This window comes from Engraulis encrasicolus, chromosome 23 (assembly GCF_034702125.1).
Source record: "Engraulis encrasicolus isolate BLACKSEA-1 chromosome 23, IST_EnEncr_1.0, whole genome shotgun sequence".
In the NCBI taxonomy this organism is placed as follows: Eukaryota; Metazoa; Chordata; class Actinopteri; order Clupeiformes; family Engraulidae; genus Engraulis; species Engraulis encrasicolus.
The window spans coordinates 30343542-30364056 of NC_085879.1; the positions used below are offsets into that span (position 1 = coordinate 30343542).

General features: G+C 42.9%; 3 protein-coding genes across 4 annotated transcripts in view; all 3 read right to left on the bottom strand.

Annotated features, from left to right (window-relative positions):
* LOC134440115 (septin-8-A-like) overlaps positions 1–2651 on the bottom strand; it is a 32537-nt gene extending 29886 nt beyond the window's left edge. The window contains exon 1 of the mRNA XM_063190060.1: positions 2523–2651. Within this exon, the coding sequence (XP_063046130.1) occupies positions 2523–2552 (30 nt within the window). The 5' untranslated portion in view covers positions 2553–2651. The remainder of the gene's footprint in view (positions 1–2522) is intronic.
* Positions 1–20515, bottom strand: part of sfxn1 (sideroflexin 1) — a 192315-nt gene that overhangs the window by 162903 nt on the left and 8897 nt on the right. Inside the window, exons 6-11 of one of the 2 annotated variants that reach the window (XM_063190063.1) lie at positions 20082–20167; positions 18969–19096; positions 17937–17986; positions 15367–15416; positions 15004–15051; positions 10233–10369 (exon numbers count right to left, since the gene is read on the bottom strand). In XM_063190063.1, coding sequence (XP_063046133.1) covers positions 10273–10369; positions 15004–15051; positions 15367–15416; positions 17937–17986; positions 18969–19096; positions 20082–20167 — 459 coding nt within the window. In that variant the 3' untranslated portion in view covers positions 10233–10272. Of the gene's footprint in view, positions 1–8142; positions 10370–15003; positions 15052–15366; positions 15417–17936; positions 17987–18968; positions 19097–20081; positions 20168–20515 lie in introns of those variants that run through there. The other variant, XM_063190062.1, reaches the window with a different exon arrangement.
* LOC134440116 (uncharacterized) overlaps positions 1–20515 on the bottom strand; it is a 209537-nt gene that overhangs the window by 17238 nt on the left and 171784 nt on the right. The window lies entirely within an intron of this gene.

Here is a 20515-nt window from a genome sequence, read left to right on the forward strand (position 1 = left end):
GATTTTGCCAAAATTCCGTGCTCCTGGACACGGAATTGTTTTCCGTGATAGACACAGAGAAGTGCTCTCTCTATAGGCTATTTCTCAGGATTTTTCTTATTTCAAATATTTTTTCTCAAAAAAACCATTTCCTACTGACAGGTTAAGGTTAGGGATTGTTTTGGTCTGGGCACAGCTAGTTTTCTTTCATTCATTATATGAATTTGATAGCCTAGCAACCAACTGGAAAAGGTATTTCTCAAAAATATGTCTTCAATGACAGGTTAAGGTTAGGGAATGTTTTGGTCAGGGCACAAATTAAATTGCTATAGCATTATTTTGTTTAGGATTAGCATTTGGTATGTATTTTCTAATGATAGAGTTACACAGTGCTGTGGTAATAGCCTATAGAAAGCACTTCCGTGTGCCCATCACGGAAAACAATTCCGTGTCCAGGAGCACAGAAAACAATTCTGTGTCCAGGAGCACGGAATTTTGGCAAAATCCGTGCTCCTGGACACGGATTTCGTGTCCTTAACATCCGTGTCCAGGAGCACAGAATTTTTGGAGATCAGGCTGCACACAACGCCCTCCAAGAAAGGAAATAAAATACTCCATCTGCCTAAGCAGGGTCTGGAAAAGCTATAAGTGAAACCAAGTGACAAAGTACAACGTCTCTCTCTGCATGGAAAAAAGTAGTAAAACTCTTCTGCAAAGTGCCCCTACAGTAGAGAAAGCATACTTGCTAAGTGATGTAATGTTCTTCCAGCAATGGAAGGACGGCATGGAAACTAAGTCAAAGTAAGGAGTCAGTATGGCCAAGAAGCGCCTGAGCTTTGCTGTAGAAGAGACTGCAGGATAGTTCTTAGGGAGACCTTGTGATTTATGCAAGCAAGTGTATGGACACTGGGAAGAAAATGGAAAAGGGCTTCGAAGAGAGTTACAAGGCTCAAGTGCTGATTTATCTTTTACGTCAAGTTTTCTGTGTGTGTGTGTGTGTGTGTGTGTGTGTTGGGGGGAGGGGGGGTGACCTTTTTCCTCTGCCAAGTTTGCAAGTGTTAGTCCACATAGCATAAATAAAACTTGAAACTGAAATCTGAGTAGCAGGACCAAGGACCAACAGCAAATCATTCCTGCATCTCTCAGCATCCTCTCCTCAGCACCCATAAGGCCCAGTGAGAGCCTAGTAAGCAGATAAGCATCATCACTCAGCAAAGCATCCCTGCAAGAAGACCGTCTCCCCTGGCAGATATAATATAACAGCACAACTATAGCAAAGCAATGTCCAATCAATGCATGGGGATTACTGACGATGCTATTCAGAATCATGCATGACGTGTCCCTATAAGTTATGGAAGTTATCCAACACACAGTGTAGGGCAGGCCAACCATTGCATTACCAAAATAGGTTGGTGTTCTGACAGTTTGATACAACATATGCTGAGACGCCTTGCAGGCTACACAGGCTGAAGCATTGGCCTACTGTACCATATGTCCGTATTGAGATGATGGGGGGTATCAGCTACTCGTCTCCACGGACTGGCGGAAGACGGCACGCCGAGCTGCACAATGCAACACAGCTCCATGGACGGGGCTATCCGCACAACAACATACTCATGTGTCCCATGGCTATGGCGCGCCACAAACACAGACACAGTTGTACAAAGAGCCCTTTATATGACGAGTTATTTCACAAGGCTGGGCTATTGCCATGCCCCCTGCCCCCTTGAGATCACCCCCTGCTTGGAGAACAAACACTTCAAGACGTCCCAACCACTTTGCTATTCAATTAATTCCCGTTTCGTTTCGGTTTTACGCAGCAAACTTTAACATTCTAGTCTAATGTTGGAACTATTTACACATGACACCAGGCTATAAATAAAAGAAAAAAACCTATCAAAAAAGGTATTGATATGCTCCGTGTAAAAGCCGATCTAAAAACCATGCGCGTATTCTGGAAAAGAAAGAAAGCATGTTTTGGAAGAAGTTCTCACACACTTAAATCCCTGCCTGGCTTACTAATCACCACTGATCTGCTTACACCGTGGAGCAACCGCGACAAAATCACCAGTCACGACCACTTTCTTGGCAACAACTCGAAATTCAATTTAATAGAGCTATACAATGTAACAGTGAGCTGCCCCGGCCACATCACCATCGCTCGCGAGGAAGAGAAACGCAGCTGAGAGAACAAAAACATCTCAGGAATGTCCAACGTTTCAAAGACCTACAACTTTACGCGTTCAGAATTCGACTGTCCCATAGAAAACATGACTGTAATCCTCGAGATTAGGGGACACTGCTCGTGGTGATGGGCTGCATGACTACGACGTTCAATAAATTCAACACTTGCTAGCACCTTACCTTGACGCAGAAGATGCTAATGTGCCTTTTGCAACTACGAATCCACACACCCCTTTTCTGGTGTTGACATCCTATGGATGGAGCTAGAAAGTAGCCTATGACTCTGTCGACACGCATGATTATGCACATGTACATTACACAGTACATTATTTAAAATTGTATTAAAGATTATCACTTACAACTGGGACGTCTACGTCGGTGGCCGCCATGGAGAGCTTTAGTGCGGGCGTATCAGCCGGGATGGAGGGCTTCTACTTTGCTGCTGATTCTGCTTCTATCCCAGTAGCACACAGCTAGCTCTGACTGGCTCGGTCGGTCTCTCAATATGGCTCCTGCTCACTGTGAAGAAACTCCCCCTAGATTTTGGAATGTCATTCTGAAATCCTCGCAAGTTTGGGCAGGCAGGTTCGCGAGCTGATCATAAAATTATTTTAACAGCAAGAATACCATCCTACAAAAATTATTTCCATTGCCATTCGGTATGAATGGGTTTTCCTATAGCCTAATAGCCTACACGACTTCACATACAGATGCATGTGCCTGCAGCTGCTTTTTAAGTGCGCAGTGCACCCTTAAAAGTTTTGACAGGAGGATTTTATCCATTTTACGCACAGGCACAGCGTTCGAATTTGGATTTGACTGTATTATATTGTAGTAATACAATGCAGTAAAACCAGAAGCTACAATAACAAATAGCAAATAAAATCAAAATAACAGAAAGAGATGTAAGAATGTAAGAAAGAAATGGTTTATATGCCTAATAGAAACAACAACGGCTGTTTTTTTGTATCTAGTTTGAACAAGATAATGACTGTTTTTGTTCATCTAAGAGATTGTGAGAAAAAAAAACATGCCAGAGATCACTTAGATACAGGGACATTGGTTAGACACTTTAGAATAAATATCCATCCATCCATCCATCCATCCATCCATCCATCCATCCATCCATCCATCCATCAACTGCCCCACAGAGACAGCATGAGAAACTGTTGGAGACAGTCGGTAGCATGGCCAATATAATGTAATAGTGCAGTGAGTAGTGGAGGCAGGGACGGATTTATTTACTCCAACATTTTTTGGCCTCTAGGTGTCACAATTCCACCAATTACCAGGCGAAATTCTATTCGAATTTCTACAGTAGGCCTATGTGTTCCCTGTGGCATAGTGTGAGCCAAATACTACGTGATAACATCACAAACACTCCCATCATAATATAGGAGTTCAAATGCACATGCACATCAAATGTAGGCCTATTTGCCTGCTGTTGTGCTGTATATGTCAATGAGGACCATTGAATGAACTGCACCATTACACTGGCCAAGGCCTTGTCATAACTCCTGTACTTTTCATGTTCATGTCATACTGGTGTATGTGGGGCAACTGTTACAAAGTCCTGGAATACACTGCCAGCTCACATCAGACAGTGTGTCAACTTAAACACCTTCAAAATGACCCTTAAACAGTGGCTGAAAACAATTCAACAGTTAATCAATAGCATTAACATTGTTTTACTTTTACATTTAGTTTTATTTTTTACTTTTACTTTTCTTTTACTTTTTGTATTTTTCATGTACCTAATGTTTGTGTTGTGTGTAAATGTCCTCTGTCATGCTGTACGCTACGCTTGTTTTCTTGTTATTTGTTTTATTATGAGGACCTTAGGACAACAGATTAAATTTAGCAAAAAAAAGGCAGGACGCCAAGCCACTCTTCTTAGATAAAACCGCTTTATTATAGAGGCTAGTTCATGTTTGAACTTGAATAATTAAAAATACTGCCACTGCCAACATGTTTCGGCCCACTACAAGGCCTTCATCAGAGCACAAGGTGAATCCAGCAGTGTAGCACCAGAGTCTCAAACACACTAATCAATCAGCTGATTGACTCAAGGTGACGTAGGCGGAGTCTGCTCCTGCAGAGCTGCAAGGTAGGCCTACATACAAACAACCACAACAAAAGAAAGCTGCCTATGGCAGTCTCAAAAGTTTTAAATAGATAATGAATATAACATGGTTCAAAGAAAACACTACAATTTTTTAGGAAAGAATCACACAAAAATACCATACTTCATGCAAAAAGTTTTCATTCACCTTCTCTGGTTAAAAATATTCCTTTTGGTCAATTCTAGAGACTACAAAGAATTTGCAATAATGATCAGGAGTTCAGTGTTAAAAGCAAAGAAATGTATGGCCGTTTCAAGGAAAGGGGCAACCCCCAAAAAACATTGGATTTCCTTAGAGCGTCAGTCTCTACTTAAAAGAAAGCCTATATGGTTACAAATAAAGAGAGAGTATACTTCTCCACATGTTACAGTACTCAGGCTGAAGGAATACGAAGGATAATTACTTTTCGAATGGGATGATCTGTTGAGTGATGTGTTTCAAGATCCCCCAGTGTTCTCTTTTAAAAGAGCTCCTACACTGGGCGATAAGTTTGTACAGTCACTTCCCTGCTAGACAACAAAATACTTGGCTTCCAAAAGTTCCAAATGGCACCTTTAAGTGTGGCCACTGTACGATTTGTGATGTTGTGACGAAGGTTAAAACATTTATTCACCCTGTTACACAACAAACATACACAACAAAACATTTCATTAATTGCAAAACTGAGTTGGCCTATGTTGTTTACATTTTGAAATGCTCGCAGTGTGTTGCTTTCTATGTGGGGAGGACAAAACGCTGCCTTCAGGATAAACTTGCTGAGCATAGATATGCTGCTAAAGTTTAAAATTATGACTATGCCATGGTAAAACATTTAAAAGAAATGCATAATGATAATCTTGCAACTTTTTCTGCATTATCTTGATCATGTCCCTCTCTCTCTTAGGAGAGGAGACAGACAGAAGATGTTGAACCAGAAAGAGGTGGATACATAGGCTTAATGCCATGCGTTTCCCTGGTCTTAATGACAATATAGATATATCTTTTCTTTGAACCATGTTATACTTATCTATTTAAAACCTTTGAGACTGCCATAGGCAGCTTTCTATTGTTGTGGTTGTTTGTATGTACCTTGCACCTCTGCAGGAGCAGACTCCGCCTACGTCACCTTGAGTCAATCAGCTGATTGATTAGTGTGTTTGAGACTTTTGTGCTACACTGCTTGATTCATCTTGTGCCCTGATGAAGGCCCTGTAACAGGTCGAAACATGTTGGCAGTGGCAGTATTTTTAATTATTTAAAAACATGAACTAGCCTCTATAATAAAGCGGTTTTATCTAAGAAGAGTGTCTTGGCGTCCTGCCTTTTTTTGATATTTTCTACGTCTTGGCCAAAGAGCACCTTCAAACCACCACCAGTTTTACCACTTGAACGCCGCAGGCCTCCAGCCCTCTCCCTTTTTATAGATTAAATGTAGCACCTATGCTTATTCTGGCATGTTTATATTGAAGCTCTCAGGCTGATGTATTGATTAATGTGCATTGTCCTAACCAAATAAACAAATTAATGAATGAATGAATTTTGTAATAATCTTGTGGGCCAAGTGAAATTACACGGCAGGCCAGATTTGGCCCCCACGGGCCCTCACTTTGTCACCTGTGCTCGACATGAGGCTCAGAAGAAGAAGAAAAAAATAACTGAACAACCAACAACATTTGATAGATTTTTTTATTATTATTTTACCTAGGGATTTCCACACAGCACATCAACACTCCCACCACTGACTGTAAAATGATTGCCATTTGAAAATACTTCCCTTCTCAAAAATAACTAGTTTCCATAGACATTTTATTTCGTAACACATCTTGAATCGACATGCCACTTTGGCAAATGATAGAATTTGCAGTGAGCGTTTTGGCACTTATAAAACTATAGTGTTGTAAAATGTGAAATTATTATCCATTGTTCTGGAGAGCTGGTAATTATTGTATAGCCTATTTTAATGGCTGAATTTCGGACCTTCAGAAATACTACTCAAAACAATGGCAGACGTATGCTAAAATCTGCTGTGCTTTAAATGCCTTTTGTGGTAGCCTACTTGCATTTTAGCGGATATGGCTGTGCTACTTTGTACTTTACCCCATAGATGTGTACTCTATGCAAACAGGTTCTAACTTTAAAGGAGGAGAGACTATGCTGGAAAATAGTCTTATTTCTTTTGTGCGTTCAATCTCTTGACGTGCAATTTCAAACATGGTTATCTTCACAGTTCATGGCAATACGATCACACAGGGTATACACAGTACATACCCATTTTTTTAAATACAAAATAGCAATGGCTACCTTCCGCAGCCACGGCTATACGGCATACTGCTCAAAAACTAAAGGGAACACCAAAACAACACAATACTGAACAACTCTACTGTACAACCACTATGTTATTAATTAGGATTTTAGCTATGTGTCATTAAATGATACATACAGTAGGCTGGGGCATGGTGGCTAAAAAAAGGTAAGATGCCATACTATTACACCAGCAACCTGGGTTCTATTCTGACCCAAGAACCTTTGACGATCCCCTCTCTCTCTCTCTCCTGTCACACTCTTACTGTCCTATCCAGAATAAAGGCATAAAAAGCCCAAAACATATCTAAAAAAAAAGAAATAGGCTGTATTATTTTAGTGTGCCCTTCATGTATTTCAGTGTTTCTTTTGGTTTTTGAGCAGTATATTTATACGCTACTTTAATATAATCTCTGCATGTATTAGGGACATCAACATATTGTCATATTACTATATCTCTCCACCCCCCACCCCCTAAAGTAGTCAGTATAGGCATACATAACAGACATCAAGACCTGAAAGGATATATTACTTATATACTGAACGTATATAAGTAGATATATTTTGTAAAACACAATCACTTCATGTGACATAAAAGGACCGTATCAGCAGTCAAATGGAATGTTCAGAGAAGACAAAATATATCCTTAAAAAAAATTGTATGTAAAAACAAGCACAGATATTTTTTTAAGATAGACCCTTGTATGGGAATGAGGGATTCTTCAGCAATTTTAAGACGTACCAAATACTATAGCACAGATACTGAAAATGAAAAAAAAGAAGAAATCGGGAAAGATCTTTCAATGTACGTGTTATGCCAGGACAATGGGATTTTCAGTTTAAATAACATTTTGAAGGGATGATAACAACAGAGAATAAGGTCAATTTAAATTACGTACAAACAACCTCTACCAACCACAGCACGAAATATCTCTCACTTTTTTACCATGACAAGATCTCAACACCCAAGTGAAATCCTTATTACACTGTACTTCAACATGTTTAACATAACTTTCTCCCCCCCAAACAACTTCATGAGCATTGTAGAGGTTGTTGTGACTCCCAGAACAGTGCAGGAAAAAAGATGGCGTCTTTCAAAGGCTGCAGTGTCCATGTGACTACTCAACAACATTTGCAGTGTTAATTCAATCCTGAGACAGTCAAATGTAATAGGTGTCCCAACTCTTAATTGAATTAACACTGGACAACTGGACTGTTCGGAAAAAAGAAAACCTGCAGTTCAACCAGCTTCTTAGAAATGGATGTAGGCAAATGAAAGAACTTTTAAAGAGACAAATGAAAAACAACAGATCTGGTGAATATTTGGATACACATGGACTGAACGACCAGGCAGACTGAACATTATGTCAGCTGCCTTCAGAAAACAAACCCGTTTTCTGGGCTACAAGGCCACCAGCCAGGGTAGATAGAGTAGAGTTGTTCAGGGCTGAACTGGGGGAGAAATAGGACCCGGCACTCTTGGCTTAAAGGGGCCCCTCATGATTAGCTGCGCAGAACTGATTCACCGGTGGGCCCCGCACCCTTGTGGGCCCCTATTTTCAGATATGTTAAAAAATATATTTTTAACATATCTGAAAATAGGGGCCCACGAGCATGCGTGGCCCACCAGTGAGTCAGTTCTGGTTCTTGTTTGTTTGTTTGTTTGGTGTTCACGAGGGTGCAGGGCCCACCGAGAAATGCAGGCTATGCCAGATGGCCAGTCCAGCCCTGGTGTTGTTTCAACATGGCCACATGGTTTGGCCTTGGAATTTTGGTCTGGACCACAAAAGACTTTGAGATAAGACTGTGTGTGATGTTTTCGCCTTCAAATGAATACACATATTTCTTTGTTCATGCATGTTTGGCAAGCAGAATACAGCGGGTATGCATACACTACAGATAATGTTTTACTTTCCTTTCTTTTTTTGGAATACGGTCACAAAACATGTATCTTAATGTCTAAGATTTTGCGTTCGCAAAGCACCAGTAATATTTAGAGCGATATTGCCTTCATAATAAGATCAAGAGTAGATCGAGGGTCCATCCATTGGGTTTTGATTGAGAGATCGTGTAAGACTTGCAGCTTTATTTTGAAGTGATCTTACACTTTAAAATGCAATCAATATATTAAATGGTACAACCCTCACAGATTAGTGATATTGCACAGAGGTACCGATACATTTCATTTTGAGGTGATTAATGATTTGGTTGATATTTAAAAAAAAAAATAGGAGCAGCCTTTCTTTAAATGATTGGAATACTGATTCGTTTTACAAGAAATACACAACAAGAAAGAAAACGAGTGGAAAAAAAAGAGAAACATCTGAATATTATATCTGACAATTTGTTCTTCATCTTACATGATACTGTATGGCACATGGAAATATTTTGGCAGCGAACATGATTATCAAGTGATTTCCCCGAAAATGAACATGAAAATTTACATCAGCACCCCCACCCCTACGCAGTCGACCCCCTCAAAACAAAACAAAAACAGGGGTGGGATCCCAAGCAACTGCGCTGAGTTTCTCAAAAGAGAAGTTGTTAGCCTGTTAGCAACTTCGGTAGTTGTCAATGGGAAAATGCATTGAAAACAGCAAAGTAGCTAATGTAGTAAGCAACTTTGGTTTTGAGAAATTCACCCCTGGTTTGGTGACAAACACACCCAGCTAGGGCAGGATTGCAAGAACATGGTTAAGTGATAAACCTAAGTTAAGTAGTAAACCTGCTAATATACAGCCTGAGGCCATAGTTATGTAAGCAGTTAGGGCATCAGACTGATAGCCCAAAGGTTGCTGCTTTGACTCCCGACCCGCCAGGTTGATGGGGGGAGTAATTAACCAGTACTCTCCCCCATCCGCCTCCATGACTGAGGTACCCTGAACATGGCACTGTCCCACCTCACTGCTCCCTTGGGGCGCCATTGAGGGCTGCCACCTTGCATGGGTGAGGCATAAATGCAATTTCATAATATCCTGGCTCTCTTATTAGCTGATTTACCATTGTATCCAGGTTAACTTGGTCCTGAACTAGCTGCATGAAATATCCTCCAAGTCTGGTGACGATACGCAGCTAGTTTACCACATATGGTGTACCACAGCTCCTAATAGAAGTGTCTGGTGGATTCTTTGTTTTGGGTAAAACCAAAACCATAGTGTCTGATTATTAGAACATTTACCACACCTAGGTAACACGGCTAAAACCTGTTTTTGGGGGGTAACCCATCCCTTGAAAATGTACCGTTCTTCTCTTTTTTTTTTCCAAAATAAAAAACGAAAATCAAGCACCAGTCAAAAACAGCTTACAAAAATATTCTGGCTGTATTAGTACAGGATGGTTGAAAACTTGTTTTGCTTTGACAGGGGTGAGTGGGGGAGGCTTGAGGAAAACGTTGCCATGGTAACTGCACATGGAATGTTGACTAACCAAAAACAAAGGTAAAACAGGAGAAAATGGCATGAAAAGGGAAAAGAAAAGGCAAAATAAAAAAGGCAAACGTAACTTTGGCAAGTAGCAGAGATGAGATGACTGGCATGGAGCTGGACTGTTGTGGCAGTGCAGTGATGATGTTGATGGGGAGAGAGGGAGAGGGAGAGAGAGTAAGAGTACGAGGAGGAAGGAGGGAGAGAAAGAGGATTAAGAAGAGAAGAGGAGAGAAGAGGAGAGAGAGAGAGGGAGAGAGAGAGAGGACTTCCCCTCGTCCTCTTCATAGCCCTTTGTTGAAGTAGACCCGCTCCACCCCGGGGTGGCTGGCTCGAATCTTCTCCTGGAGTTCTGGCTCTAGGCGGCTCACGGACATGGAGCTGTGGGGATAGACGGGCACAGGAATCAGTCCACTGAAGCGAAACGCGCATCAGACACCAGAGCAGAGCAGACCAGAGCAGACCAGAGCAGAGCAGGGCAGGGGTGAGTTTCTCAAAAGCATAGTTGTTAGCCAGTGGGAAAGTGCATTGTAAACAACAAAGCAGCTAACGTAGTTAGCAATGATGGCTTTGAGAAATGCACCCCAGAGCTGTGCCAAGAGCAGCCTTCACCCTTCACACTCCTACAGCCAGGGCAGGGATGCTAGCAACTTTAGCAATGTAATGGGGACCCCAATTCTGCCCCCCCCCTCTCTCCCTGGGCCCGGGACAAACTAACCCCTGTGACCGATCCTCCCCTTCGGCTTCCCTGCCTACAGCAACATCTCGGTACTGCCAAGCTGGCCTTGGGGTGAACTGCAGCAGAGTGCGTGGCAGTGACTGATTATAATACTTATGGTTTAACACTTTAACACTAATGGTTAATCAATGCAACAATTCTTTACGCATGATGATCTACAACATGATGGAGTGGCACGGTGATATAAATAGAGATGCCCCAGATCCTGATTTTTAGGATCCTGCCGGATACCGGATCCACTGCTTAAGATCCTGCCGGATCCGGAACCAGATACCGGATCCTACGAAAGGGTTGAAACACATAGCCAACTCGCATACATGGGCCCTTTTTATTACGTTGGCACCAACTATTTTTATGACTCATTGGCTTACTGCCACACTGCCTTCAATGGCCGCTTCCAAAGGGCTTTCACTCCATGCAGCGATTGGGGTTGTGGAAGACTGACTGAAAAGCCTAGGCAACGTAAAAAGTAGCGATGCCCCAGATCCTGATTTTTAGGTAACTGCCGGATACCGGATCCACTGGTTAAGATCCTGCCGGATCCGAATAGTCTGAAAAACCCTATTATCCTGCCGGATCTGGAACCGGATCTTGGATCCTGTACATCTCTAAATATAAAAGCACAGCAGACCAGATCAGGGCTGTGCAGCAGAGCAGCCTTCGCGTTCCCACAGCGACACCTCACTCCTACCATCCCCCACACCAATCATCAGACAGGCAGTCAATACAATAGAGAGCTTACGAGCTACTGTACAGTATAGCTTTGTTCGTGCTGCCTTAACCCATATTAGCCTGATGACTCGTATATGTTGTTTGACCTTTGGTGCCTGGAGCGACATATATGCTGCATTCAGGCTCTTGGGATTTTAGCTTTTTTAAATAAAAATGTGGGTATGTTACAGCTGAATGAACACATTCTAATGCAAGATGAGGGTCGTAGGGTTTAAATGCAACTGATTACATGTTTTTATGTGCATCAGAGGCTGAGATATTTAGGTTTTTATAGGCTGAGGGCAACTCTCCCAACAAGGGCTTAGGCATTCAGCTGGCGTTTTTTGCAGGTGCTTTAGGCATCAATGGGTTAATGGCCTCGGTTGAACTGCTACAGTGGGCTAGTGTGTGACCGCAAAGAGCAATGTCATCGTTGTCTATCTCGTTAGACTGACGCTGACTAACACTTCTTTAAAGAACAATCCAATGAAAATATGCTCATTTTACACTCCCCCTGGATTTAAACATTTGAGTTTTAACTTTCTCTTGTTCTTTCAACCGTTGTCCCGATTGAATCAGATCAATGAAACATGCTAAGAAGTAATATCACTAGAATAGTGATGGGATTTCCGGCTGCTGTCCCCACAGGCAGTGAGACCATCCATGGACGGATGGCTGCGCTAGCATACTGAACCACAGCAACTCCTGTCTGCTTGGAAGTAGTTTGAAAGGTGTCAACTATAGGCGTTCCTTGAACAGCACCGACCTAGCCTAGCGAGCCAGACCCGTACAGCAAAAAGCTGTACCAGGGTCTAGGAGGGCTGGGCAGCAGTGTGGGCGGGATAAACGGTTGCTTCAGCACTCAACGCCACGCAATTGGATGGCAAACAACCAATCCCCACACACTTCTGTGTAACGTCACAGCTGTCTTGTGAAGCGGCAATTCCGAGCCGTCGTAGCAGTGAATGCGTGTGATCACCACAGCCACAAACAAGTTTCCTAATAAATCGTGTTTTCACTTACATAGTTCAAAAATGCCTCGTTTTCAACCACACGGCCCTTCTTGATCATCCAGCGAAATGTTGAGCAATTTGGGGCTTGTTAAATGGTTATATTTATGATTGTTGTCAACATGGCATGTTCGGTGTTAGCTAGCTAGCTGTATACCCATAACTAATACACGGCTGGATATTAGCTCTGTGTAATTGACGACAGATTGGCTAGCCGCTAGCTCGGTAGACATTCCCATCTATTTAGTAAGCGACTTACAGACTTTCAAAGCTCCCAAATGTCTCGTTTTTAATGACATGGATCTTATTAGAATTTGGGGCAGGCATATAATACAAGGCTGGATACCTAGCTCTGTGTTATTGGCGACAGGTTAGCTAGCCAGCGAGGGCCCCTTTGTAGGTGGAGCGGCAAATTCGAGCCGTCGTAGCAGTGAATGCATGTGATGACCACAGCCACAAACAAGTGTCCTAATAAATCGTGTTTTCACTTATACAGTTCAAAAATGCCTCGTTTTCAACCACATGACCCTCCTTGATCAACCAGCGAAATGTTGAGCCATTTGGGGCTTGTTAAATGGTTATATTAAGACTGGATACCTAGCTCTGTGTTATTGACGACAGGTTAGCTAGCCACTAGCTTGGTAGACTATGCCATTCCCATCTATTAGTAAGCTACTCAAAGACTTTCAAAGCTCCCAAATGTCTCGTTTTTAATGGCATGTGTCTTATTAGAAATTGGGGCAGCAATTTCATTCTACACCTACAGTAGTGGTCTGATAATAGCGTGTATCTGGTCCTGTAAAATGCTCAACTTAGCTTACCGAGCTAGTTTAAAACATCGAATGATCAAATGGTATTGTGTTGTGATCTATTTGTGTCCGATAAGTTCATGGNATATTATTACATCAGTCCATGTCAGACACGAAATGTATTATCATCCAGGCTTTTTAAATTAAGTGCACTTTCGTGCTGTACGTAGCACGGACGGACACCATGCTTCTTCTTAGAAAGTTTCCTGTTTACTAAGTAGCCCGGCCCCCCTCGCGATTTGATTGGCCCTGTCATCGGATAACTTTCAGCCTCGCAAAACGACCGGGGTCCGCTAGACTGCCCCCGGGAGCAAATTCAATTTGCGGCTAGGGGCGTCTAGATTTCTAGGCTAGCACCCGACCCCAACTACCACAAATTCCTTATTTTCCTTCGGCATAAGCAAAGTATCTCTGGTCTATCCACTATTCTATTCTATCCACCAAAATTCAGAGCACATGGCTCTTTGGCATGGGCTAGGTTGTCAGAGTAGGGAGAGATTATGCTACAAACTACATCGGGGTGGGCAATTATTTATTTGGTTTAGAATACTGACTGAAGGGCCAGATGTTGCCGGTGTCAACATTAAAAAACTAGCGTTTGCTGACATAACTTGTTGGCCATTTCATTCCTGCACGCAATGCAATGAAATGTATTGGGAGGAATATGGGTAGCCATTTACAAATATTTTTTTTCCTATCTTGCAAAGGATCTGGGGGCCAGATCAAATGGCTTGGCGGGCCGCATGTGGCCCCCGGGCCTGAGTTTGCCCACCTCTGGACTACATGAAGCTGAACTGCATCCGTTACACGTTGACTGCTTTTTGGCAAAGTTGTTGATTAGCTTTTGTGCAGCGCCTCTATTATAATCTTAATATCGCCAAAATCGTAATAGACATGTCAAAAGAGCCCCCCCCCCGGTCCCAGGAATGCCCAGTCTGGGTAGGGTTAATCTGTTATGTCATAGCAATTCTGTTATGGTGTCGTTAAGCTTTTTCAGCAAAAAGTGAACGGAATCGATCCATCTGCATGACAGGGCTATGCAGTGGGCGGTGCAGGATGTCATTAGCCTACACAGTATTAAGCCAAAGCTGTATTTGAGTCAAAACAAAATGTATCCTTGAAATGAATACTTCTGAAAATAAATCTTTACTTCTTCTGGAAATCAACAGTTGGTCATGGTCCACAAGAAGAGAACTAATCTTCCTTGTAAAAAAATGTAACCGGTTCTCTGAGACCTGATTAAAGCTGTCTATGTATTCTGATAATCACTCGACATTCAGATATTTCACAGAAAATGGTTAGTGTGAAAAAACAATGTTGATGAACATGCAGTGAAAGAAATAGTTCACTTGACATGTCATGTCTAGCACATATTGTAACAGTACAGGGAGAAGAGAATTATAACGTTAATACCATAATATGCTCTGGATTTCTCAAATATCAAATGTCATCTCCTACACGTCAAAGTCTGGTACACTAAATTCCTTGGCTAATGGCTATAACTCCATACAAAACAGTATAATACATAAATTAGCATACCTATAAATCAATTAATTCCTGACAATTAAACTACTGTAAAACTACTGTAAAACTGTGACATACACATATATGTACACTTTAAAGGACTTCTGACATAATGACATATTGTGCCACACGGGTATGATGGTCTACGGATAGGAAAAATGGCCACCACCCAAGTCTTACTGTGATTAATAGCTCAATAGAGGTACAAAAAAGGTCACCCACCTCTTCTGAGGGAACAATGCGCAGCACAGTGGAGTGGCAAACACCAGGCTATAAAGAGAGAGAGAGAGAGAGAGAGAGAGAGAGAGAGAGAGAGAGAGAGAGAGAGAGAGAGAGAGAGAGAGAGAGAGAGAGAGAGAGAGAGAGAGAGAGAAAATACATCTAAAAGGTCAAATACCTCACAGACCCCTGATATAAACCATTATAGCAGCAAACAGACAGTGGACACAACACAAGGCAGCCATTACGGTGCACTATGGATGCATGCAAGCAAGCCCATTGGTCCATTAATCAGCAGGCCTGGCCTGTCCTGTCCTGTGTCCGGCTTGCCCTGTTCACAATCCAATATCCCCTCTGGTCACTCACCAAAATCCCACCAGGCCCACTTGAATGGGAGCACTCATCCATGGGAACTTCTGAAAGGATCAGACAGAGAGAAAAGGGAGAAAAATCAGCAAGGCACGGAAAGGGGGGAGGCGAGAGGCAAGCATAGCAGGGCCGCTGACAGGGGTGGCACTGGTGGGGACAAACAGGACAATTGTCCCCGGCCCAGGGAGAGGAGGGGCCCAGAATTGTTGTAATTACATTGTATGTATTGAGAGGAGGGCCCTTTCAAATTGCTTTGTCCTGGGCCCGACAAAAGTTGTCTGTCAGCACCGGCCTTGCTGGTGTGTGTGTGTGTGTGTGTGTGTGTGTGTGTGTGTGTGTGTGTGTGTGTGTGTGTGTGTGTGTGTGTGTGTGTGTGTGTGTGTGTGTGTGTGTCCATGGGCGCCATTGTATACCATAAAGCACTCACTCACTCAGTGTGAGATGTGCATTCAAGGCATGTGCAGTGCAATTCATTCTAATTATATCCACGAAACACGGAGCGTCGGGGATGTAATGGTTTTGCGTCCGCCGCCGCCGCCGCCGCCGCGTCCGCCGCCGCGTAAGGTCTTTCGTGTTAACGCGATAACTTTTGAACGGATGTTTGGATTTGTCCCAGATTTTTTGGGTGAATGCTCTAGGGCAGGTTCATGAACTGATTCGAGTTTGGAGGTCAACACTTTCAAGATGGCCGAATTCAAGATGGCCGAATTTTTGTTTGGTCCATAACTTCTGACCGGGTGGATGGATTTGTCCCAGATTTGGTGTGTGAATGCTCTAGGGTAGGTTCATGAACTGCTTCGAGTTGGGAGGTCAACACTTTCAAGATGGCCGAATTCAAGATGGCCGAATTTTTGTTTGGTCCATAACTTCTGACCGGGTGGATGGATTTGTCCCAGATTTGGTGTGTGAATGCTCTAGGGTAGGTCCATGAACTGATTCGAGTTTGGAGGTCAACACTGTCAAGATGGCTGAATTCAAGATGGCCGAATTATTGTTTTGCCCATAACTACTGACCGGGTGGATGGATTTGTCCCAGATTTGGTGTGTGAATGCTCTAGGGTAGGTTCATGAATTGATTCGAGTTTGGAGGTCAACACTTTCAAGATGGCTGAATTCAAGATGGCCGAATTATTGTTTGGCCCATAACTACTGACCGGGTGGATGGATTTGTCCCAGATTTTGTGTGTGAATGCTCTAGGGTAGGTTCATGAACTGATTCGAGTTTGGAAGACAACACTTTCAAAATGGCGGAATTTTCTTTTGGCCCATAACTTCTGACTGGGTGGATTGATTTGCCCGGTAACACCTTATTTTAATGGTTCACCATTTCAGTGAATCTACCATATTAGGTACAGTGTAATAACCAATGTAACAATATTTAATACCATGTAATACTAGTGTAATACCAGTGTAACAATATGCAATATCAGGTACAGTGTAATAACGAGTGTAACAGTATGCAATACCATGTAATATAGTGTAATACCAGTGTAACAATATGCAATACCATGTAATACCACTTACGCACAAACACATGATGTAAGTAAAACTATTACATTGTATTAAATATTGTTACACTGGTTATTACACTGTACCTAATGTGGTATATCCACTGAACCATTAAAACAGTTTTACCATTTGCCCCATTTTTTGCTTCATTTTCACAATAGTCGATTGGTTTTAAGCCTATGCACGTCATGTCACGTCTGTATGTATCATATACGTTTACGAAATGGTGGACGGGAGTGGTAGGAATGATGGGGGACTGGAAGCGTCGCGTTTCGGGGATATACCTTAAGCAGTCGAAGGCGACTGCACAGGCAGTCTAATTCCCATCAGGCTTTGCGTTGTCACATAAGGCAATTCATTTGTGTAGGCCTTGTAGGTGCCCAACGCGTTCCGTCTGCCCGATTTACACAAAGAGAGACGTTATATATTTATATTATACCTTTACTTTATATCGTTGTTTTACATCAAATGCCGTTGTCGCTGTAAATAACGTGATATTGTGCTCTGAATAATTAGTTGGTTAGCTGACCAGTTGGTGACCTTATTTAGCGTTTCTGTGACGGTTCTGTATTATTATAAAACAGACAGTTTAAAATGCAAACTTCCTCCTGCAAAATAAACACTTAAAATGACAAAGTAAAAAATGAACGGAACAGATCAGGCAATTTCTCCTCCGTAAACGTTATACTGCGCATGTGCAGTGTGCAAAGGGAACGGATCGGGCAGGCGGAACCCGTTGCGCACCGACAGACCTATTACACCTGTACTGTAGAACACTTAACTGGAAAAGCTAAATCCCACTCTTCAAGTTTGGCATCTTCTATATTTTTCACTTTTATGTCAGCAATAAGAGTACATGTCTTGAAAAGTGTACAGTACTTGAAGAGAGTGATCAATCTTTTTCCAGTTGACTTGTCTTTTGTGATGCATCATGTATGAGAGAGTGCACTAAAGACAGTTATAGCAACACAATAAAAAATGCTTTGCTTTGTAAACAATGGACACTAAATAATTGCTTTGTGTGCAAGTGGAAGATGACCTGTATTTATTTCACACACCTTTAAGAATGCCTTCTTCTCCAATGTGTTCATGAGGAAGGGTGGAATAGCTGTGTGGGGAAACAAAGATTAATCGTGAGTCACATTTGATTTGACCAGATCAGCACATCAAGTGAAAAAAAACCTTCACACTACACACATTGCCGGGAAGCGTTCAGTAATTCTGATCATTACACAATTGTCTGACACATCTTTGGTTACAAGGTGCACTTGGGAGTGCATTTCTAGGAAATAGGATGTGACAGTGGAACTTTGAATCAGGCACCAGTCAGATTCACTGGAAAGATACTAGCAAAGTGTGATTGAAATTGTTGACCTTGAATTTGCATTTGCACTGTGTTTGTACAGTCTTATTTTATTTTATTTTATACGTTTTTATGGAACCTTGAGTCTGCCATACAGTATTCAATGTAGCCACAAAATAATAACTGGTTCTTCAGTGTCTGGTGACTGTTCCCAATGAGTTCCCAACCATCAGACCAGTGTGACTAAAAAGTTAAGTAATTACATGAATGTGCATTTGATGGTTGTAGGGGGCGATCCTACAATGACAATGAACCACCAGCGCCTGCCCCTCACCCTGAAATAAACAATGCCATACCAACAAAAGAAGGCTAAAACATGCTAAGACTAATACCACATTAATTTTTTTTTTTTTGGGGGGGGGGGGGGGGGGTTGTTGGGGGCGGCCCCACACCCCTGGATGACTAGCACAATTATGAGTGATAACCTTTGCTATATCCAACACGCCCATTACAGTACAGAGGTGTGCAAAAGCGCTTTATCGTCAACCATGAAGCCTAAAAACACCACTTTTTCTGCATGTTCATCTTGTTTTCAGTTCGAGCTTGACTTTGAAGTGAAAGTGAAAGCCCAACTGGGAAACTCCAACTCCCATTGTCATCGTGACACAGCACTTGAGACACAGGCCTTAAGTGACATTCGGTTATGTCAAAGCTTTATGACACTGTAATGACATGCTTATGACACTGGCGTCAAGTACAGTGTCACCCAATAAACCATGGCACCTACCCATTCCTGGAGAGGCCATAAGGATCCTAGAGATGACAACTTGCGTGATGGCCTGCTGGGCTGCTTTCGTGGACTCTCCTAGCCTGTTGTCGTTCTCATCTGTGACTGGGATGCCGTGTTTCAGCTCCCTAGAAGGAATGAAGGAAGGAAGGAAGGAATGGCATAAAAGTGTTCTTGTTATTTTACCAGTCCATCTATGATATGAACGGACTAGAAAGAGGGTCTATCTGTGTTTACGTGTGTGTGTGCGTGTGTGTGTGTGTGTGTGTCCCGACCAACCATGATCTGTCCCAAATGGAACAAATAGAACTGACTGGAAAGAGGGTTTGTCTGTGTGTGTGTGTGTGTGTGTGTGTGTGTGTGTGCGCACACGTGTGCCCGCACGTGTGTGTAGAAATGATAGAAGTGCTCTTATTATTTTGCCAGACCATCCATGACCTGACCCAAATGGAACTGGCTGGAAAGAGGGCTTAAGGGGCATAGTGTGTTCAGGTGTGTGTGTGTGTGTGTGTGTGTGTGTGTGTGTGTGTGTGTGTGTGTGTGTGTGTGTGTGTGTGTGTGTGTGTGTGTGTGCGTCTGTGCGTGTGTGTATGTGTGTCTGTCTGTACGTGTGTGAGTAAGACGTGACAGAGATGGAGACGAGGACGTGTGGGTATGTGTGTGTGCGCGTGCGTGCGTGCGTGCGTGTGTGTGAGAGAAAGGGAGAGAGAGAGAGAGAGAGAGAGAGAGAGAGAGAAATATGGAGAAACAGAGAAAGTGTTGTGTGGTGTGTGTGTGTGTGTGTGTGTGTGTGTGTGTGTGTGTGTGTGTGTGTGTGTGTGTGTGTGTGTGTGCGTGCGTGTGAGAGAGAGAGAAATAGAGAAAGAGTGTGTGTGTGTGTGTGTGAGTGTGTGTGTGTGTGTGTGTGTGTGTGTGTGTGTGTGTGTGTGTGTGTGTGTGTGTGTGTGTGTGTGTGTGAGAGAGAGAGAGAGAGACAGAGAGAAAGGGAGAGAGAGGGAGAGAGAGAGAGAGAGAAATAGGGAGATACAGAGAAAGTGTGTGTGTGTGTGTGCGGACGCACGCGCGCGTGCGTGCGTGCGTGCGTGCGTGCGTGTGTGTGTGTCATTCTCTCACCGTTGCCTCATGAGGGGGATGTTGATACAGTTGGCAGCGGCCACGGCAGCGAAGGGCACGAATCGGCCCAGCAGCGGGTTAACATGCTGGGAGAGGAAGCACAGGGTTGTTAGCCCAGCTAGCGCATACTAGCCTGATTATCATCGACGTTCAAATCTCTTTGAGACTTGGTCTGACCAAGAGCATAACAATTAACATTTCCCAAACGGCATGGTTGACCTGCCTCCCTTGGTTTGCTTATGGTTGTTTGATTCCCGACAAAGTGAAGGGAGTTCCAGAAAGTACTTGCGTTTCTCTTGACCTGACTAGTTGCAACGCCGAAGGTGTTGCGTCACTAGGAGGGCGCTGCCTGGCTAGAAGCACAGGGTTGTTAGCCGAGCTAGCGCATACCACCAGGTCACTTCTTTTTATTATTCAAATATTTTCTTAGGCCT